Source organism: Triturus cristatus, chromosome 4_2 (genome assembly GCF_964204655.1).
Source record: "Triturus cristatus chromosome 4_2, aTriCri1.1, whole genome shotgun sequence".
In the NCBI taxonomy this organism is placed as follows: domain Eukaryota; kingdom Metazoa; phylum Chordata; class Amphibia; order Caudata; family Salamandridae; genus Triturus; species Triturus cristatus.
Genome location: NC_140586.1, coordinates 659225140 through 659247115, shown reverse-complemented (window position 1 = coordinate 659247115; position 21976 = coordinate 659225140). Strand labels below are relative to the sequence as shown.

The following is a 21976-nucleotide window of genomic DNA, read 5'->3' as shown; positions in this document are numbered from 1 at the left end:
CCCAATTAGACTCTGTTAAATCACAGGTGGCAATCCATGAGACGCGTCTGGATACGCTGGACAATCGTCATACGGAGTTACATGACTTCCAAGTTGAAACGAAGGAACAGTTGCTACATATGGACAAACTGCTCGGCGTTATCAGAGCTAAGAATGACGATTTGGAAGCCAGATCAAGACGCAATAACCTTCGTGTTACCGGTATTCCGGAGACGACTGCAATATCTAAAATGGATACCTATATCACCGACTTGTTACACAAGTTATTTGATCCACACCTGTCTGTGGTGTTTGTGGTGGAAAGGGCGCACAGGTCGCCGGGGCAGAAACCTCCTGTTGGGGCACCGCCCCGGCCTATTATTGCAAAGCTTCTGAACTATCAAGATCAAGACCTCATCCTACGATTGGCTAGAGAAAAGGGCAGCATCACGCATAAAGGAAATAATATCTCATTCTACCCAGACTTCACTCCAGCAGTCCAGGCGGCGAGACGAGAATTTCTCCCGGCAAAGCGCGTCCTTCTACAGGCGCAGATCCCATACTCTCTCCTATACCCCGCTAAATTGAAAGTATCGTTTGAAGGAACTGCCCACATATTCACCGACGCCAAATCGGCTTTGAAGTTCGCTAAACATATTGGAGGCAAGAAAACAAAAGGGAATCGAGAGGGAGCGGGAGCGTCAGGAGGCCAGCTGAGTGACAATGACTAACATGGGTATCGTATTGTGGATATATGGGCCCTGACAATTTGTTAGTATGGATGTTGGACTATTGTCGATTTATGTGTGCATTTGAATCTCTCCAGACCTTCCTTTACGTTGTCTCTCATTGTTTTAACCAAATGTGTATTTGGGTGGTACAAATCCCCCGCAGGTTTTCCGGCCACCCTGTCCAATACAGGGTAGTTGCCGGCATAGTTAGGCCCCCATGGGAAAGTTCCCTTGCTTGCTGCACATTGTTTTGGGTTTAATAGTTAGGATGGGTACTCTACAACCTAGTTGGGGGGTTGGAGTGGGTGGGGGGTGGAGGAGAGGGACTGTTCTATTGTTCGATGCCAGTACCAATGCTATAAGATGTGTGTCTAGTGTCATTTGCGCATGGAATGGGTCTTGTCGATCTGTTGATTTCCATCTCTGTATTACAGCGAGATATGCATAAAGCGGATAAAACGTTGAATTGTTTGACTTGGAATGTTCGGGGGCCAAATGATGGTAGGAAGTCAAGACTGGTTCATGCCTACTTAGCAAAACACAATGTGGATATCTGCCTGCTGCAGGAAACACACTTAAACACCACGCCATCCCAGCGATTGCGTCAAAATAGATGGGGGTATACTTATTCGGCTATATATTCCAACTACGCCCGTGGTGTGGCGATACTGATCCGGCAGGGATTGGACTGGAGGGAGGGGTCGGTCCAAGGGGATCCGGAGGGTCGCTATATCTTGGTTCAGGGACTGTTATGCGGCATTTCTGTGGTTAATGTGGCTGTCTATGGTCCTAACATCGACTCCCCTGCTTTCTTTCAAAAGATCTGGGCGCAGGTTAGGGCTACTGGTTGCAATACGATTCTCTGGGGAGGAGACTTTAATGCTGTCCTTAATGATGCAATGGATAGGAGGGGTGTCGCTCGAACACTGAATCCGATGGCTAGCACCGCCCTACAGGAAATAATAGCTGATGGCGGACTAATTGACATTTGGCGAGGCAGACATGAGACGCTGAGGGAGGGTACCTGCATCTCGGCCCACCGCAACGCATGGTCCCGCCTAGATTATTGGTTAGTGACGCGAGATGTAGCCCTGTGGACTGTTGATGTGGTGCACATGCCCCGTTCTCTATCTGACCATGCTCCCTGCTTGTTGAAACTGTTGATCCCAGGCTTTCCACGTCCGGCCTTCGCATGGCGCCTCCCGCCGCATGCCCTACTTGATGATGCTTTTAAGGAAGAGATTAGGAAGGATATCACTGACTATTTTGAACTCAACGCTGGGTCGGTTGACACCGAGACATCCCTATGGGAGGCGTTCAAAGTTGTAATTAGGGGCCAATGTATAGCCCGTCAGGCTGGAGTGCTAAGGGCGATTAGAACCACTCTCGCATCTCTGGAGACCAGTATAAAAGAACTCGAACATCAATTCTGTGATACGGGTGAGCAAGACATAGCTGGACTGGTAAAAACCAAGCTATTGGACTATGCTGAGGAGGTGCAGCTTGAGGTAAAATTCTTGGGAAAACATACGGAGGCTAGAAGGTATGGGGAGGGGGGAGAGACCGGGGACCAGCAGGTATGCTGAGAACACCATATATACATAAACTGCGCACAACATCTGGCGTCCCGGTTAGAGGGCAAGGAGATATCCTGGGTGCCTTTTCTGATTTCTACTCTAAACTATATACAGCTACTCAGAGCACGTGCCCGGAAGGGTTGGAATCTTTTCTAGACTCGATTGCGCTGGTATGGTTTAATGACACGCACAGGGAATACATGGATCTCCCGATCAGTCGGGAAGATGTGGCACAGGTTATAAGGAGCTTGCCCCCCGACAAGGCCCCGGGACCGGAAGGCCGAACCACGGCCTTTTATAAGGCATACACTGAGGAGCTGGCCCCTAGATTGTTAGCCGTATATGAAGAGGCTTTGGGAACGGGCGTACTGCCTGCATCCATGTGTGAGGCCCTAATTATCACACTGCTAAAACCAGATAAACCGGCAGAAGACTTAGACTCCTACAGGCCCCTTTCCTTGATAAATGTAGATGTGAAGATCCTTGCCAAGTTAATTGCAAACCTGGTGCAGCCGTTATTGCCTATGATAGCGCTCCCTGATCAGTCGGGATTTATCCCAGGGAGATCAACCTCACACAATCTACGTACGATCTTCTCCGCCCTGCATTACTTACACCCAGATGATTAGGCGGCGACGGTGTTTTGGGATGCCACCAAGGTCTTCGATACTCTTGAGTGGCCCTATTTATTTGCTATATTGGGCAGGATGGGCCTTAGCCCACTCCTCATTAAAAAAATTCACTTGTTATACACCATGCCCAGTGCCCGGGTAAGGGTAAATGGCCTGGTTTCGGAACCCTTCCCCATTTCACGGGGTACGAGGCAAGGATATCCCCTCTCCCCGCTACTGTTTGCCATAGCTATGGAGCCTCTGCCTGCAGAGTTAGACAACATCACACGGCGAGGGGTATAGGGTTCAGTTCCAGGAATCTTCTAATATCACTGTATGCGGACGACGTGACCCTCTATCTTATAAACCCGGAAGAAAATCTAAACCCTGTACTACGTTAATTCAATCACTTTGAAGGCCTTGCTGGCATCTCTGTAAATTGGTCCAAGACGGTAATTTTTCCCCTGACAGATAACACCTCAAGGGTGTCCTCTGAATACCCCCTGAGATGGGAGGTAGACGAAGTCAAGTATCTGGGGATATGGATAAGTCGAGATCTTCAAGAAATATGGAACCTAAACTATGGGAGAGCAATAATGTGGCTGGGAGAAAAGGTAAAGATATGGGCGAGGCTACCCTTGTCACTCACAGGGAGGATAGCGGTGGCTAAAATGATCATATTACCTAAATTCCTTTACCTGTTTGTAAACATACAGATTCCGCTTACATCACATTTTTTTACCACCTTGAGATCGCATCTGGTTGAACTAGCGTGGGCAGGCGGGCAAGCGAGGGTGTCCTGGGACATGCTGACGCTGCCCTTAAAACAAGGAGGCCTGGCGCCCCAGACATGCGACTACATGCACTTTGCGCTCAAGCCCAATTTTTGCATTTTTGGACCCGACCAACTCCCTTTCAACCACATGTGGCAGTGGAACGGGATGCTGTTGCGCCAGTTCCGCTAAAAGTAGCAATATGTGCAAAAGCAAAACGCCCTAGAGGGGATGTGGATACTGCTGGAACACTACGATGGGCGTGGGAGGAATTGCGCAAGAGGGCGGCAATCCCATTGCTCTATGCCCCCTCGCTTTCCTTGGTGCACAACCCGATGCTGCCGTGTATTGAAGATGGAGTTGACAAACCCTAGTGAAGAAAATGCGCCTTCATACATTCGCTGATCTCTTTCCCGACAACACATTCATGTACCCCCCGGTGGCAGAGGAAGGCCGCACTGTGCCCTTCTCTGAATTGTTTCTGTATCACAAATTGCGGAGAGCATGTCGCGCACTTAGCAGGGACTTCCCGGCGGCCCCTCCGACATTCACTGCTTTGGAGGGCGTGGTGGGCTCCCCATCTCCACGTAAGTTGGTCACCCGTATATACAGGCAAATGCAAAACACAGCACCAGTGGTCACACCTAATCCCTCCAATATTGGAACGAAGACCTTCAATCCCCGCTGACTGAGGACCAATGGAACTTCTGCTGCGGGCAGCTCACTGAGCTATCTCACAACTATAGGCTACGGTTAATACATTTTAAATATTTGCATAGATTTTACAGGACCCCTATTAGTCTGAAAAGGATGGGGCTCCGGGAAACCGATGAATGCTGGAGATGTAGACACTCCCCTGTCTCTTTTTTACACATAGCATGGTCCTGCCCAATGATCGAGAATTATTGGGCTCAGATTTTTAATTTGGTGAATCAGATTGTTGGGCGATCAGATATCCCATCCCCTCTACTTGGTATATTGGGGTATGTTAGAGACACTCCACCAAAATCGCGCAAAATTGCATGCTTTACTTCTATTATTCGCTAAAAGGCGGGTGGCGGTGTGCTGGGGCAGAAGGAGGATACCTTCGATAAATGGCTGGCTGGCTGATGTAACATATGGTCATACACAGTTGAACACATTCTGGGAGTTGATGCCGTCAACGTCCTGGCCTCGTGACATCTGGGAGCCGTTCGTGCGGTGGGCTCAGGAACGGCAGGACACAGAGGCACATAGTGACACCTTGGATGTGTAGTTTCTGTAGTGGATGGGGGAGGTGCTCGGGGATTCCCTGCGAATAGTTGGACCACTTTGTTTTCCCTTTTTTCAGAACTAGAATAGGGACCAAGGTCAATTGTAAGTGATGGTGTGGGACTGTACGACTTCTATGCTAACTGCATGTGGGTTCTATATGTTCACATCTACATGAAACTATGTTAAATGTGCGTAGCCCCTGAAGCTTACGGACTTATTCTAAAATATGTATTGTCCACTATCGGGTTGACACGACCAATATTGAAATATGTACATCACTGAATGACACATGACAACACTATGTATATGGATATGCTGCGAAGATGACTGGCTGGTGTTATTGGTTGTATTGTTTTGTAATTATTGCAGATATAACTAATAAAAATAAAAAATAAAAAACAATATATAATGCCTAAAAGAATCCTATTTTTCCAATTATGTGATTTAAAACTAAATAGGTTTCTATACATTATCTCAATAAAATTGACTACTATAAAGTTCCTGTACTGTTATGTTAACATTATATACAAAAGTTGATTTAAAAAAAAATTAATTAAAAACATTTATTGCAAGCACATAGCTTATGACAGGTCTTCCTTTTTTTGTAATTTTTATTTTGTGACATATGCTTACAATGAAAAATTGTTAAAAAATAACCACCTCTCTGACTTGCCAAAGAAACACCTACTGGCTTTACCAATGCTTGTTTTAGTTTATACATATTCTACTTGTGATAGTAATCATAATCCTAATATGTCTCAAACTCAGTTTACATAGTAACATACTTAACATCCAGCATTCTTCGCTTAAGACAGGCCTGCATGACCTCTATAGCCACATGACCTTTGGAGAGCTTCTGCACCAGCATGTCGAACCTTTTAGGTTCTACATGCTGTCATCTATCCCGGAATGCCACTTTAAACCAATCACTCACTGAGATTCTGTGGGCAATGTCATATCTACTTAAGGTGAAAGAAGGTGTACTCTCACTAGATACACTTACCATCCCTGTACAGTGTGCACTGTCAACCACACTCTGCTGTGCACACATCTCTTTTCACACTTCTACGTTCCTGGTATCCACTCAAGATAAACCCAATTAATTCAGCTTGCTATACATGGATGGAAGTGGTTATATTTGCATGCTGACTGACGTATTTTTGAAAGTCTAAACTATCAGAGATACAGCAGGTCCATTTTCAATATTCTAATTTGCAGGAAGCTGGAGCTTTGTATAATAAATCGAAATGAGATATATCATGTAAAGAGTCCAGGGATTCCCACACAAGAGGACAGGGGCTTGCTAAGGCAATTACAAGGTGATCTTCTAGGGGGTAGTGTGATCGAGCAGCCTTAGGCTTATCACAGAGGAGTGCAAGACATCTACAAATACACACTACAGTCAATAAATGAGACACACTACTCAATAAGGAGATCCACACCAATTTATAAAAATAACACATATCTTTATATAAGTTTAGGCCCCCGAAGCAAATCACTCAGGTAAGTAGGTTTTTAAATAGTAATTCTTTTCAGTTCACAAATTAGACAATTTTTAGAAGCTGCAAGTCTCACAACATAAATATCCTGAAATCTTATATAATTCATCCAATTTTACAGAGAATTATGTACACCAGAAGATTCCCAATCTGATTCAAAATATTAAACTTTTTATCCACCACTCAAAAATCCTACAAAACTCAACCTAAAATCAAGCTCCCTCTCTCTTATATATATATATAATGATCTAGGCCTAATGGTTTCATGGTCAAAATATTTATTCCCTTCCCCACATTAATTCTCCCAAAACTTCACAAATTTATATTGGCGTTCTCGTACTTATATAAATCATCTGGCTCCTTCTTCGATGCCCTCAGCTGCCTCATTCCCAAAGAGGGAAAATATCCCCACCACTGTAAAGATTACAGGCCCATTTCCCTGGTCAACATTGATTACAAAATCTTTTCAAAAGTGTTTGCTATGTGATTAGAATCTTTTCTCCATGCTCTTCTTGGCAAAGAACAATCAGGCTTTGTTAAGGGTAGATATGTATGTGATACCACCAGTCTATTGTTTGAAGTTTTATCTAACTCCGCTCATTTATCTGAATCTCCCACCAGCCGTTACTTTGGATGCTGAAAAAGCATTTCACTGAGTATACTGGACTTTCATTTTCTATAACCTTAAAAGGTTTCGTTTTTGGCCCCAAGATTATTGGCCTAATTTATTGTCTCTATTCAGCCCCTTGCGCAGCTATATGTGCAAATGGACTCACCTTCTTGTTTTTCACTCTAGGTAGAGGAGTCCAGCAAGGTTGCCCTCTTTCGCCCTTTCTTTTCAATTTGGCAATAGAGCCTTTTATTTCCAGACTACAACATAATCAAGATTTTCATTGGTTTACCTCTAATAGCCTGTAGATTAAATTAGCGGCTTACACTGACAACAATTTATTGTTTATCTCAAAGCCTCAGACATCCCTCACAACTTTCTTAGGTGAAGTTACCTACTATGCTTCTGTATCAGATACAAAGTAAATAATGAGAAATGCGATATATTAACCCTAAATAAATTCAGTTTTAGGAAAGACTTTCTTTCATCTAACATCACATGGAACTCACTACAAGGTAAATATCTTGGCCATCAGTTTACTCAATCCATCAAGTCATCCATCTCCTTAAATATGAAACACCGTAAACAAAAGACAAACTCACTAATTAGTAGATGGCACCCCGTACACCTCTCGTAGTCGGGACATCTTCACACTATCAAGATGTTGTTAGGTCCAACTATTCTCTATACTATTTCCAACATACCACTTAATATTCCACTCAGTTTTTAAGAAACTTCTTCATTTCAAAAAGCTCCAGATGTCTTTACTAAAATTGAAGCGCCCTAAGAATGACGGAGGTGTAAATTTCCCTGAGTTTCCTAAATATCACATAGCCTTTATATTGAAGCAATCTGCTCAATGGGTTTCAGATTTCCCTACACAGTGCCAATTATGTGTAGATTTGGGAAGAACATACATATCCACATTCTCATTTCAAGAATATATGACGTTTACATGAAAACCACAAACTCTTTCTACACTCATTTTCAAATTTACACACATATTATTAGATCACATCGTATCATATTCTCCAAAAGCTATGCATACTTTTCTCAACTCTACCATTTAGCATAAAACTTCTATGCAACTTCATAATAAACCCATTTATTGGAAATCATGGAGCGAAAAGAGATTAAATTGGGTTGAACAACTTTTTATAAATAATCACATGATCTCCTTCAGACAAGCTCAAATTCTTTTTAAACTTCCCTCCTCCCTTCAAAACAAATTTCAACTTTTACAAGAAGTTGTATCTTCCTCTTACACTCACTTCAAATCTCTCATTCACTCTATTTCCATCCTTAAAAATCAGTTAGGGAAGATTCTACCTACACTTCCAAAGGCATCTGTTATATATTCCCATTTACATCATCAATCGATCACTCAATCAGCTAATTATTTTGGCTGTGAAGGGGAGGAGAGAGTTCTTGAGGCCCGAAGGATCTGTCGAGGGTTTCTAAAGAAGAGGCTTGCTTCTGCGTGTTTCCAGGCGTCGGGAAAAGTGCCAGTTTTAAAGGAGGTGTTGATGGTGCGTCGCAGCTCCGGTGTGATGGCAGGGTGGCTCTGCGGAAGATGTGAGGAGGGCAGGGGGTTCGTGGGTGCTCCTGAGTGGGTGCCTTTCATGGTTGATTCAGTGTCTTCTGTGGTGGCTGGGGTCCAGGCGGAGATGATGGGTTGAATAGCGTGCTGGGGGAGTGCGTGGTTTCGCAGTCTGGAGCCCATTCTTCGAAGTTGTCATAGAGGGACTTGATTTCCAGATGGAAGTAGGTGCTGAGCTTGTAGTAGAAGTCCTGAGAAGGGGTGATGTCTGTGGCCTTGCAGGGGGGATTAGTGAATTCTTGTATGATGCTGAAGAGTTCCTTCGAGTTGCTGGAGTTGGCGGTGATCTTGTTCTGGATGAAGGTCCTTTTGGTAGATCTGATGAGTTGGTGGTGCTCTGTCATAGTGTTCTTGTATGTGGTGTGGTCTTCCGAAGATTTGCTGTTCCTCCAATTCTTTTTGAGACGTCTGGAGATGCGTCTGTATTATTGAAGGTCGGTGGTGAACCTGGTGGCCTTCTTTGGGCGCTGTCTGTCAGGAATGCAAAGGGGTGCGAGTTTATCTGTGCAGTTTGTGATCCATCTGTGTAGTTCTTTGGCGGCGAGGTTGGTGTCGTTCGGGGTGGAGGGGGCATCGCAGTTGAGGGTGGCATAGAGGTGCTCCTCAGTGACCTTGCTCCAGTTCCTTTGTGGTGGGCGGGATGTAGGTTTGGGGCGGTGGGTTTGTTGATGTAGAAGTGAACGCAGTGGTCCATCCAGAGGGGCTGCGAGGTGTGGCTGAAGTGGACGTTGTTGCCTCCTGCGAAGATGGGGTCAAGGGTGTGTCCTGCCCTATGGGTGGGGGAGGTGACGAGCTATTGCAGTGCGAGGTTGTCCAGAAGGCTGGAGGAGTTGGGGTCGTTGAGGTTGTCAAGGTGGAAATTGAGGTCTCGGATGAGTATGTAGTCTGTGGAGGCGATGGCGTGGGGTGCGACGAAGTCGGTGATGGTAGTGGCGAACGCTGTTTGAGGTCCAGGGGGCCTGTATGCGAGGGTGCCACGTAGGGTGGTTCTACGGCTGGTCTGGATCTGGAAGTGAAGGTGCTCGTGGTGGTGGTGGTGGAGGAGTCATTCGTGGTGGAGGTGGAGAGTCAGAGGGAGCTTTTGTGTGCGATGGCGAATCCTCCTCCTGAGTGGTTGGGGTGGTCTTTCCTCTGGATCTTGCATCCGTCAGGGATGGCGACGGCGATGTCGGGGTGGAGGAGGCGTTGGTCCAGTTTTCCATGAAGATGGCGACGTCTGGCGAGAGGGTGTCGAGGAGGTCCCAGATCTCTATGGCATGTCTGTGCGGAAGCGCAAGTTGAGGAGGATGCACTTCAGGGCATTTCAGGGCTTCGTGGTGTTGGCAGTCGGTGTGGGGGCGGCAGCTGTGGTGTGCAGAGGGTGGTGAAGGTTCGGCGCCAGGGGATGCTCGGCATAGACAGCTGGCAGTCGTGGCTCCTTTCTGGGTTTAGTGGGAAGAGGGCAGCTGAGTCGTAGCGGTGGGTGGTAGGAGATCCAGGGTCCCTGGTGCTGGTCGCGGATAAGCGCAGTCCGGCTTGCCTGGCACCCTGCTGCACTCGTACGCTGCAGGGCCATGCAGTGGCCGCTATTAAATAGGGCATGGGGGAGAGAGTCGCAGCTGGGAAGCAGGAAAGGGGATCGGCAGGGGGAGTGGCCGTGGGGGCAGCAGCAGCGGGAAAGAGAGCGGGAACGGGCACAGAAAATACAGACAAGACACAAAAAATACAGTAAACTAGCAAAAAATACAGTAAATGGTAGAATAAACAGAGATCCACAGAGAAAGGCACTAAGAATAGAGCACAATTACTGAGGGACAGGAAACAGGCACAACCCAGTCCAGGTAGTGGTGCAAACACCTACCAGCACCGCGCAATGCACAGGGCAGCGGCACAGCAGCGGAGCTACAGAGGGAGAGAGCAGGTCCCTGGCCAGGAGGTCAGAGGTCCACTGATAGAAACAAAACGGACACCGAATTAGCTTGGAAACACGATTTAGGTGTCACATGGACTATCATATTTTGGAGGAAAATATGGCCAAAGCTCAGAAAGTCCCCTCGAGCAGCAAATAAACTACACAAACACTGTTGTGTGAATGTGTATATATATATTGTTCTCTGGACCCGATATACTGATGATATCTGCATGATTTGGGTTGGTAGCAAACCTGATTTGGATGACTTCCTTAAGAAACTAGATGAGAATGAAGTTAATCTCCGGTTCACATACAAATGTGATAAGCAGGAAATGGAGTTTCTGGATGTAGGTATAAGCATTAAGGATGAGAAGATGTTCACCACTTTGCACAGAAAGGCTACTGCAGGGAATAGTCTCCTACATGCCAGAAGTCACCACCCACCCAATTTGAAACGGAGCATTCCTTACGGTGAGCTAATAAGAGCCAGGCGCAATTGTAGCAGCGATCCCAGTTATGAAAAAGAAAAGATCACAATGTTAAAGAGATTCAGAAAGAGAGGCTATTCTGAGAAAGTTCTTCAAATAGCGAGTGACAGAGTAGCAGCACAGGATAGAGCAGCCCTACTGGTGATAAGACCTAAAATTGAGAGTGAGACCAACGTGATAAGGATGATAACGGAGTTCAACGTTGAGTCAAACACTGTACGTGAGACCCTCAAGAAACATTGGCACATTGTTAAAAGTGATCCAGTGATAGGGACTAAAGTGAGTGAACATCCCATGGTCACGTATAGGAAGGCACACTCTATCAAAGATATGCTGGTCAGCAGCTACATGGGTGCCAGCAAACAACAGAGTTGGATACAACAGCAGAAGGGCTTTTTTAAATGTGGGAAGTGCAAAGCTTGCAGCACTAGCAAGAACAGGAAAACCTACCCTTTACCTACTGGCAAAATAGGGACCATAACGAAATTCATGAACTGCAACAGTGACTACTGTTGTATGCGATAGTCTGCCCCTGTAACAAGATGTACATAGGGAGTAGCATCTTCCCTGTGAAGAAAAGATTTCTGGAGAATATCAGAGCTATCTGGAACAGTGATTTAAGCTACTCTACTGCTAAACACTGGCTGAAATACCATGACAAAAATCCTAACAATCTGTCTTTTTTTGGTGTTGACAGGATGACTACGAGTCCCAGAGGAGGCAATCGCGAAAAACAACTGTGAATTTTGGAGTCGAAGTACATCATACTCCTCGACACTAAGAACCCCTTCGGTATTAACGAGGATGAGGAACTTTTTGTCCACATAGGATAAGTACTCCACCAGTTGACTTTGCTTCTCTACTTCCATGGTGATACATATTTTGTCTGTGTACACTGTGGCCCGGGGAGGGCTCTCCACCGGAACACAGTGTGAGCAGGTTGGAAAATTCACATGAAGTCTGACCTGCAATGTCGCCCACGCCATGGGTAGACATGTTATACTCCCTAGGTCTCTAACTATTCCGTTTTGTGGCACCCCCAGATTCACCTTAGCTTCAGTAGATATCAACTAACAGCCAGCCCAGCCTGCATATTTTAATCTTTTTCTTTCTCAAATTTTTTGCTAATTTAAATCACTCACTTGCACCAATCCACCTCACGTCAGGCACTTGCTGACAATTTCCCAGGGCCTCCCCTTTATCCTTCCATCAGGGACACCTTTCACCTCACCAAAACACACAGTTTTCCTTAGGAAACATGAGACATTTGCTTTGTGGGACACGAGATGGTCCCTGTGGGTTTAACAGGGGTGCCTCTGCGATCATTTAATTAGGATTTTTGCTGCTCTTTTTTGAATGAATTGGGACTGTATCTGTGAGGTTTTGAGAATGTTATAGAAAAATGGACGCGGATGTTGTCCTATAACTTATACTGGCCACATGGCCATCATAGTGCAGTACTGCCTTCTGGTTTTCTTTTCTGATACAAAATGTGTTGGCTGTGGCACTGAGTCGTGCGCTACAGCAAGGCAAAACTAAGGCCACTTGGCCACAACTGAATAATTTCAGGATGAGATATTGTATGATCAAAAATATATTATCACATGTAGTGTCTAGTATTTATTTATCTAGCAATGTACAGGCAATTTTGTGTATTAGAATGAATTCACAGAATCTTTTTTCTGCACTGACAACATTAAACCTACAAAAAAACAGTATTTTCTCTATGTTTATACCTCATGATGGTCCTTCGTTTATGTTTTGTATGTGCTCTTTGAAATGGTGATCATTTGTGGTTTGACTTTGGCTTTGTGAAGAAGATCGCTAGATCGAAACGCGTTGCCAGTAAATTATCATAAGTACAAAAAAAAAAAAAGCCAGTAAATTATCATAAGTGCATCGACCCTGGAAAGCGAGTCCTTATTTCCTACCCGACTGTGGAGAAACCGGAAATTTTCGTACCATATATATATATCTGTTACCACCTCCCTCAATTCTACATTAAATTTACCCAGACCTCCATGGCACTTCCTGGACATATGATTAATAACATACAGATTTAAAGAATTTCCTTTTCACATGTCCTCATGTTTATAATTTTTAGTTGAAGATCTGGGCTCAAATGAATTCAATATTTCAATAGCAAATACCTTTTTCTATCAGCAGCATTTTCTTAGGCAGTTTATCTGAAGACTGGGAATAAGTCTTCAAAGACCCGCAGATCTTGGTTATGTTATTAGCATTAGGATTCCAGCAAATAACAAAACATTGGAAGGATTGTACCCAATTATCTTTTCAATCGTGGTGGTACGCTTATATTATAATCACAGACTGGATACTGCATATATGCATCCTATTTCAATTGTTTTAAAATGCACTGAATAATGGACCCCGGTCACTGCCTTTTTAGACTCCTCAGCAAAAACCTCTTATGTTCATCAACCCACCAAAGAAGGAGTTCTTCGTCCACCAACGTCTTCTCTCATTCGAGGAATTAGTAGTTCTTAGTTTTACAATGTTTTCATATGACTTACCACTTTTCTATATAATCCCCAAATTCCCTTTGACGTTAACCATGTATATTTTCCTCCTTTAAAAAGTGTTATGTTTTTGTTTTTAATTACTTTTTTTATACCTCTTTTTTTTTAGATTGTAATGCATTACCCATTTGTATTTTATGCTACCTTAATAAACTTACTTTTTAACATAAATGTGCGTCAGGTTGAAAAGGAAGCACAGACACTATAAGGTAAAGAGCTGTGAAGGGGTTTAGTCCAGGGACGTTTTAAATTGGTAGGTTTTCAGTCTCTGGAATTATCAGTATCACAGGGTATGGTAATTCTGGAGTGCATTACTGCAGCACTATTCCAAATGTTATTCATTAAATGGAGAACAACCATAGCAATCGTAGTTTGTACAACAACTTCTGCATACTTTCCATCATTCTGCATGGTTTGCCCTCTGATTTTAGCAGATTGAAGGTGGGGTACACAAGCAGTGATAGTAAAGTGTATGAATTATGTAAACGAGAGCAATCTCACCACAAAGAGGTAAAATAAAATATTGCGCACTGGATTAGTAAACATATATATGATAATTGTTCATAACTTTAATATCCATAAGGAAGTACCATTAAATTGGATATAATTAACAACTGTTGTCTACAATGCTAAGAAACAGCAAAAGTGTGTTATGATGCACAATATATCACAAATTGGTGGTTATTACTATATGACTGATTTATAACCATAATGGAATTTGATAAGAACCTCTGCCAAAATCAAAGCAGACTTACAAGAAAATTTCACAGTTATGTTGAACAACGTGCACAAGTTGTTTCAAATTTTCAAATTTTAAATCACTGGGCAAGTCACGCATAAAACTTTTTAAATTAAGATTACAATTACCATATCAATGAACAATGTCAAGTCTTTTATCTTATTTCTCAGTGTGCAGGGAAAGCACCGTTCTAGATTACAAAATACTAGTGGTGTCTTTCATTAAAGAAAAGAAATTGCAATTTCAGACTATTTTCATTAAACTATTTCTCAATAGATATTCCAGGGAAAACATTAGTGCATGACTGAACTGAGGTATGTATTGAACTTTAAGTGCATTTCATTAATTTCAACAAGTAAAATGCCCCCATTGTTCTGTTTCCTGGAGGGAGAGAGAGGCGAACTGTTCAACAAAAATAAAAACACTTGAACAATATCTCAATTTAATGCAATACTTTAGTAAAGATGAAACATCTTGAAGCTCCAATTAACATTTTGCCTCATATCTAAGAGGAATTTCAGTGTATATGAAAATGTCACTTACCTCTTCTTTGTGTGTGACGTTTATCCTCGTTTTAATATAAGGAAAGGCATGTGATGTGGTTAGGATGGTCTTGCGCTTAAATTGTTCATGAAGGTCCCCATGAGCTCGTCCATCCAGTGTAAATGGTGTACAATACATAAAACGGCGTAAATTGTAGTTCTTGTCGAAATACGTTATTCTGTCCTTCATTTCATATGTGTCAAAATATGGTTCCACATAGGTTATCTGAATAAAAGCCTGAAAGAAAGAAAAAAAACATTTGCCATAAATTTGGAAAATTTACAAATCAACATGGATAGTGACAGGAGGGAAGCACTGCTATCCATGCTAATTATTTTCCCTTTTCTGTGGCTTGCAATAATTCTACTCAACAACACTCCAGGTACGTGGAGCATCTACTGTAGTTTGCATGAATAAAAAATGCATTAATTTATTGCTTAAAGTGCGACCGTTGCCGACTGACTCTGCCAATATCACTTATGCTCCAGGATTGACATTACTCCCACTGAAATGGCATTTCAAACTAGGCATGCAATAACATACATGCATGACTAGCTCTTTCAGGATGGTGCCGACCAAGCAAACATCCGTTAACATGCATGCTACTCCAATCTCTAAGGAGTATTTGGAGTAACTATTTAGGCACTGCATTTGTACATTTAAAAAAATAGTGCCATCAACAAGATCATTAATAGACTCGCTGTTTATGGTATTCAGCCATTTTACAGTAGTCTAACTTATTATAAAACTGTCCCGCCTGATTTGCTGTCCAAAGTTCTGTAACTGACGAAAAGGGACACATATTTTGTCTTCAACCTATGACCTGCCATTAACATTTCACTGTATGAAGGTGGGTTTCATGCTCATTAAACACATCAAGAAACTCCATTAGGACAACAACAAAAGATAACTTCAGTTGATGAGAATAAATAAGGCTTCTACTACCCCTTCATATGGTGTCCATTTTGGACAAATACATTAAAGCACAGATTGATCAATAGATTTCTTACTTCCTTTCTGAACAAGTAACTTGTCTAGATGGCATACTGATGCTGTTTGGGACGCCCCACTTCTTGATCTCGTCACCCACACATTTTTAAATCTTTAGAAGGCAGTAATGAAATTTAGAGAAAGGCTCAAGTATTTCCACTCACCAACACACAACACTCAAATATACATCAAATTGCCATACCTGGCAGACGTCCATCAATCGTGAAGTGATTTTACAAATTTTGAAGTTCGAATGCCATGTTACTTAATCTTAATTTCCTTTTTCTTTTGCACTTGCTTTGCTTCCAATACTTTCTCGGGAAGAGAATGATTTAAAAATGTTTCAGATTTTTATATCACTCTGCTCTCAGGTCTATATGATGGTAATATCTTAATATCTGGTAGCCCCGGCTGTGCAGTTCCCCTTCTAAAGGCAGTAATGCACTCCAAAGCGTATCTGACTGGCAGCCCCTAAACATGACCACATTAATGTAATTATTATAAATCTGTATGGGTTTTCCCTTCACTTTTTAATACACTTTAAACATTGCTCTAATATAGTCAAAGTTCTGCTCATGTACAGCCTCACTTTCTAACACTGTTCAGCTTTTACCAGAAGCAAGGAAGTCCAGGGACTTGACATTCCCAAGTTTATAAAGCTAAATGATTCTAAGCAATTTCTGACAGCCCAATGCTGCAATTGCGAATATTTCATTTCTTGAATTCCCTTTCCAAGACAGCCTTTCTTTTAAACATGCTATTAATACCCAGCTGATTAAGATGATGTACATACACTCTACTACTGTCTCTCAGTAGCTAGTACTATATTTTTTTAATTAATCACTGGTCTAGTTCTGAAAAATATTATTTGACTAGAGATACCTATACTAGGCTTCTTTGACATAGAAGTCAGCCGTGATAGATGAACCTAAGGCAAAGATTGTCTTTTTAGCCGTATTCCTGAATGGGATTATTGTACAGGATTCCGTTGACTCTTATATGGGTATTCCTTTAATTTTTTTAACATATATCTTTAACTTGAATGTTAATTACCTAGCACTCTTAACGCACAAGTTACTACTTGTGTAACGATATATCTGTAAAAGACATTAGTTAGTGATAGATTCCTTACCTTAGAATACCCCCAGGCATCAGACTGGATCCGGAAAGTTTTGCTAACAGTACTCCTGAGCGTCAGTAGGTGGTGTCGTGCGGCTCTGCGTCCGTCGCTGGCGTTGTAAGCGCCGAGATGACGTCACAGAGACTACTTAGGCACCACTCATGCACACTGACGTCAGTTCTGTACACGACTTTCTGCACCAGGAACGCAGAGCCATGCAAGAAACTGACCACTGGTGCCATGAAACTAGGGCCCTAAAAGGGGGATGACCTTAACCCTAGAAATCAGGTCGCAGAACGGGGAGGACGGGTGGGGCGTCACTAACTCACTATCACTAACTAATGTCTCTTACAGATCTATTGTTACACAAGTAGTAACTTGTGCATCTGAAAGAGACACGTTAGTGATAGATTCCTTACCTTAGACTAGATACCCCAGCAATACCAACCCCGATGGTGGGTCTGCAAACTAGATTACACCAGAAAGTCACGGAGAACAGAACGGCCAAAGAAGCCGTCTCTCCGAACCTGACAGTCAAGGCAGTAATGCTTGGTGAACGTGTGCAGCGAGGCCCACGTAGCTGCCTGACAAATGTCCTGCAAGGGAACGCCGCGTCCCAAGGCAGTAGTGGCTGCCGTTGCCCTGGTAGAATGGGCACGCAGCCCCACAGGAAGCTCCTTCTTAGCCAACGAGTAACAGGCTTTGATGCAGAGAATGACCCACTGAGAGATGGTCCGCTTGTGCACAGCCCGACCTCTTTTGGCGCCCACATAGCCAACAAAGAGTTGGCCATCCACCCGGAACTGTCATGTGGGCTGCTGGTAGAACGACAGCGCACGTTTTGGGTCCAGACGGTGGAGCCTCTCTTCCTCTTTTGAAGGATGCGGAGGCGGAAAGAAGGTGGGCAAAGTGATAGTTTGCCCGATGTGGAAGGGAGTGACAACCTTTGGCAAGAAAGAAAGACGGGTCCTTAAAACCACCTTGTCCGGATGAACAGAAAGGAAAGGAGGTTTGGAAGAAAGAGCCTGGAGCTCACTCACTCTTCTGGCAGAGGTGATGGCTACCAGGAAGGCCGTCTTGAGAGTGAGAAGACGCAAAGGACAGGTATGAAGGGGCTCGAAGGGAGCGCACATCAGATATGTCAAGACAAGGTTTAAGTCCCATTGAGGCATTATGAACGGTACAGGAGGAAACGTATGCGTAATGCCTTTTAGGAAACGGTTAACAACCGGGGACTTAAAAAGAGAAGGCTGATCTGGAAGCTGTAAAAAGGCAGAGATGGCCAAAAGATAACCTTTGATAGTGCCCAGAACAGAGCCCTGCTGGGCCAAAGAAAGAAGGAACAGAAGGAAGTCAGAAAGAGGGGCAGAAAGGGGGTCCACAGCCTTAGCTGTGCACCATGCCACAAACTTGTTCCACCTGCAGGCGTCTTAGTGGAGGGATGCCTGGCTGCCAGAATTACATCACAGACTTTGGGAGGAAGATCGAAAGCTGTTAACTGTCGCCGCTCAATCTCCACGCATGGAGGTGGAGGCTGGACAGGTTCGGGTGGAGGACTGTCCCCTGCTGCTGCGACAGAAGATCCTCCCGTGAGGCAGTCGGATCGGGGGATCAATTATCATCCTGAGTAGCTCGGGTTACCAGTATCTTCGTGTCCAATCCGGAGCCAAAAGGATGACTTGGGCCTGGTCGTGCCGAATCTACTTCAACACTCTGGGCAGAAGTGGTACAGGCTGAAAGGCGTACAACAGACCGCAAGTCCACTCGCGACGAAAAGCGTCACCTAGCGAGTGCCGCCTTGGAAATTCCAACGCGCAGAACTGAAGACATTGTGCGTTCTCTTCAGTGGTGAATAGATCTAACCAAGGCTCTCCCCACTGCTGAAAGAGACCTTGCACCACATCCGAGCTCAGATGCCATTTGTGATCCATCAAGCAGCGTCGGCTGAGTTCGTCCGCCCTGGCGTTCAGAGACCCTGCCAGGTGTTGAACCAGCAAGGTGATGCCTTGATGTTCAAGCCATGTTCAGAGGTGCAGAGCCTCCTGACATAGGGTCCAGGACCCCACCCTGCCCTGTTTGTTGCAATACCACATGGCGGTGCTGTTGTCTGTGAACACCTGCACCACACTTCCCCGGACAGAGGGAAGGAATGCCTTCAGTGCAAGTCGGATCGCCCGAAGCTCCAACAGATTGATATGGAGTCGGCAAACTGAAAATGCTCCTGGCCTACCGTGAACCGCAGGTAACGCCGGTGGGCCGGCAGGACGGGGATGTGAAAATATGCGTCCTGCAAGTCCAACGCCACCATCCAGTCTCCAGGGTCGAGGGCAGCCAGGACCTGAGCCAGAGTCAGCATTTTGAACTTCTCCTTCCGGAGGAAGCGATTGACTTTCCGGAGGTCCAAGATGGGGCACAGGCCCCCTATGTCCTTATTGGGGACCAGAAAGTAGTGGGAATAACACCCCCTACCTACTTCCGGCCCAGGAACGCACTCGATGGCCCACTTGGCCAAGAGGGCCGTGACTTTCTGCTGGAGAAGTACCAAGTGATCCCCCGACATGCGGTGGCACCGAGGTGGAGGACTGAAAGGGAAGTAAACCCTGCGGACGATCTGCAACACCCACTTGTCTGATGTGATATTGCGGGGAGGTGGTGGCGGATACTGCCACCCACTGGCGTGGGGTGCACCACAAAGCTCGGATTAGGAAGGTTTGGAGGTAGAAGCAGCGAGGGTGGAGGTGGACTGACCCCCGTGCTGATTGCCAGACCCACCCCTGCGGCAGCCGCGTCCGCGCTGAGGCTGGTTCTGCACAGGCTTGCTGAAGGAACGTGCCTGGGCGCCTCTGCCGCGGCCACGAAAGAAACGGAAACCAGGAGTGGCCGGGCTCTTAGCAGAAAGACCCAAGGACTTGGCCGTGGCTCGTGAGTCCTTAAAACGCTTCAGTGCACTGTTGGCCTTATCGCCATACAGGCGAGTGCCATCAAAGGGCATGTCCATGAGCGAGCTCTGGACATCGAGCGAGAACCCGGTAGACCGCAACCAGGCGTGGCGACGCAGCAACACAGTCATAGAAATCGCCCTACCCAGTGAGTCCGCGGTGTCCAAACCACACCGAATGGCGAACTTAGCCGCATCTTTACCCTCAGCAAGAGCTTGGGACAGCACAGCGTGGATCTCCTCAGAACACTGAGGCAACACCTGCGTAACTGTATCCGACACCGCGTGGGAATAGCGGCCTAATAAGCAGGCGGTGTTCACTGACCGCAGCCCCAAGCTGGCCGAAGAGAAAAGCCTCTTACCGAACTGCTCTAGCTTCTTAGAGTCATTATCCGGCGGGGCCGTGGGAAAAGCACTCTGTTACATCGAGGCTTGGATGACCAGGCTCTCAGGAGTAGGATGAGTGGTCAGAAACGCGGGGTCGCCAGGTGCCGGGCGATGGCGCCTGGTGACATTCTTATCCACAGGAGCCCCTGTGGCTGGCCGTGACCAAGTGCCCAACAAGACGTCAGTGAGGGCATCGTTAAAGGGGCGCAGGGGCTCCGACGAAGTGGACGCTGTCTGGAGCACCTCAAGGAGGAGATTAGTTTTGAGGGCCACTGTAGGAAGATCGAGGTTGAGGACCTCAGCTGCCCGATGGAGCACAATCATGTAGGAGGCGCCCTCCTCCATGGTAGGCGGGGCAGAGGCAAACCCCGGGTCAGAAGAGACGTCGAGGTCACCGGCATCCTTCAAGTCATCCACCCAGTACTGCTCGGAGTCACACTGACGGGCAAGAGGGTCCTCGGATCACTCCCAGTCGTCCTCCACCTCTGTTACATGGGGAACAGACCGCAGCGGCAGAGCTGGAGCCAGAGAAGGAACATAGGGCGTCGGAAACGGTGCCAGGAACAACGCCGGCTCGGTCCCAATGCAGATCCCAGGTTGGAACAAAATGGCCCTGGAACCGGGGCAAGGGCTGGACAAATGGCACCCACTGCGGCGCCGGAGGCGGAGCCGAGGGTGGCGCAGGGGCCGGAGTCGGCAGCGCTGGACCTTGTGGCGCCGGGGCCCGAGCCAACGGCGCAGGATCCTGTGGCGCCGAAGCTGGATCTGCCGGCGGCCCCACAGGATCCGGACACAGGACCGTGGGGCCCGAAGGCGCGCTGGCGGGAGCCCGAGGCCTACAAAGGCAGTCCATGGTAGCAAGAAATTCTTGCACCTGTTCGGAAGTCACCGACGGACCCAGGTAAGGCGGGTAGGCCACGGGACTCCCAGGCTCCGCATCCGAGGACCGACGGGGGGACGTTGAAGAGCGAACTCGCTTCTTCAACTTCTTTTTATGTCGTCGCTTACCCAAATCCGAGTGCGAAGACTTGGAGCCCGAGGAGCGCCGACTGCGGCCCCGCAAGCGTTCTCGGGAATGGTCCCTGGACCTGGAACGGCGCTGGGACGAGTGCCGGGCCTCCAGCAGCTTCCGGCGCCACTCCCTCAAGGCCTTCGGGCCATGGCCCGACAGTCCCGGGAGTAGTGGTCAGTCTCCAGGCAGTAGAGGCAAACATCGTGGGGGTACGCCACCGACATATTGCGACGGCAGGCCCCACAAGACTTAAATCCAGGCATCCCTACGTGCACCAAGGAGAAAAGGGTAGTCAAAAAGTGACTAAGGTACGTGCTCTAACCGGATCTGCGCTTGCTGGCACGGAAAAAGAAAGAACTGACGTCAGGGCGCATGGGTGGTGCCTAAATAGTCTCCGTGACATCATCTCGGCGCTTACGACGCCAGTGACGGACACGAAGCCGCACGACGCCACCTACTGATGCGCAGGGGTACTGCTAGCAAAGCTTTCCGGATCCAGTCTGACGCCTGGGGATATTCTAAGGTAAGGAATCTATCACTAACGTGTCTCTTTCAGATAGTACTCCCAACAAGGATTTAGGATGAGTTATTCCGTACTTCAAAATACGCATTTATTATTGGTTTGGTCCTGGGTCAAAATGAAGAATATCGACAAGTAGACTGAGAGAAGTGATTTTGAACAACTTTAGCTGAC

General features: G+C 46.0%; 1 protein-coding gene across 13 annotated transcripts in view; it reads right to left on the bottom strand.

Annotated features, from left to right (window-relative positions):
- The window catches only part of DOCK7 (dedicator of cytokinesis 7), an 888535-nt gene that overhangs the window by 93455 nt on the left and 773104 nt on the right, over positions 1-21976 (bottom strand). For all 13 annotated transcript variants that reach the window (XM_085602421.1, XM_085602422.1, XM_085602423.1 and 10 more), the window contains one exon: positions 14836-15072. In XM_085602421.1, coding sequence (XP_085458547.1) covers positions 14836-15072 — 237 coding nt within the window. The remainder of the gene's footprint in view (positions 1-14835; positions 15073-21976) is intronic.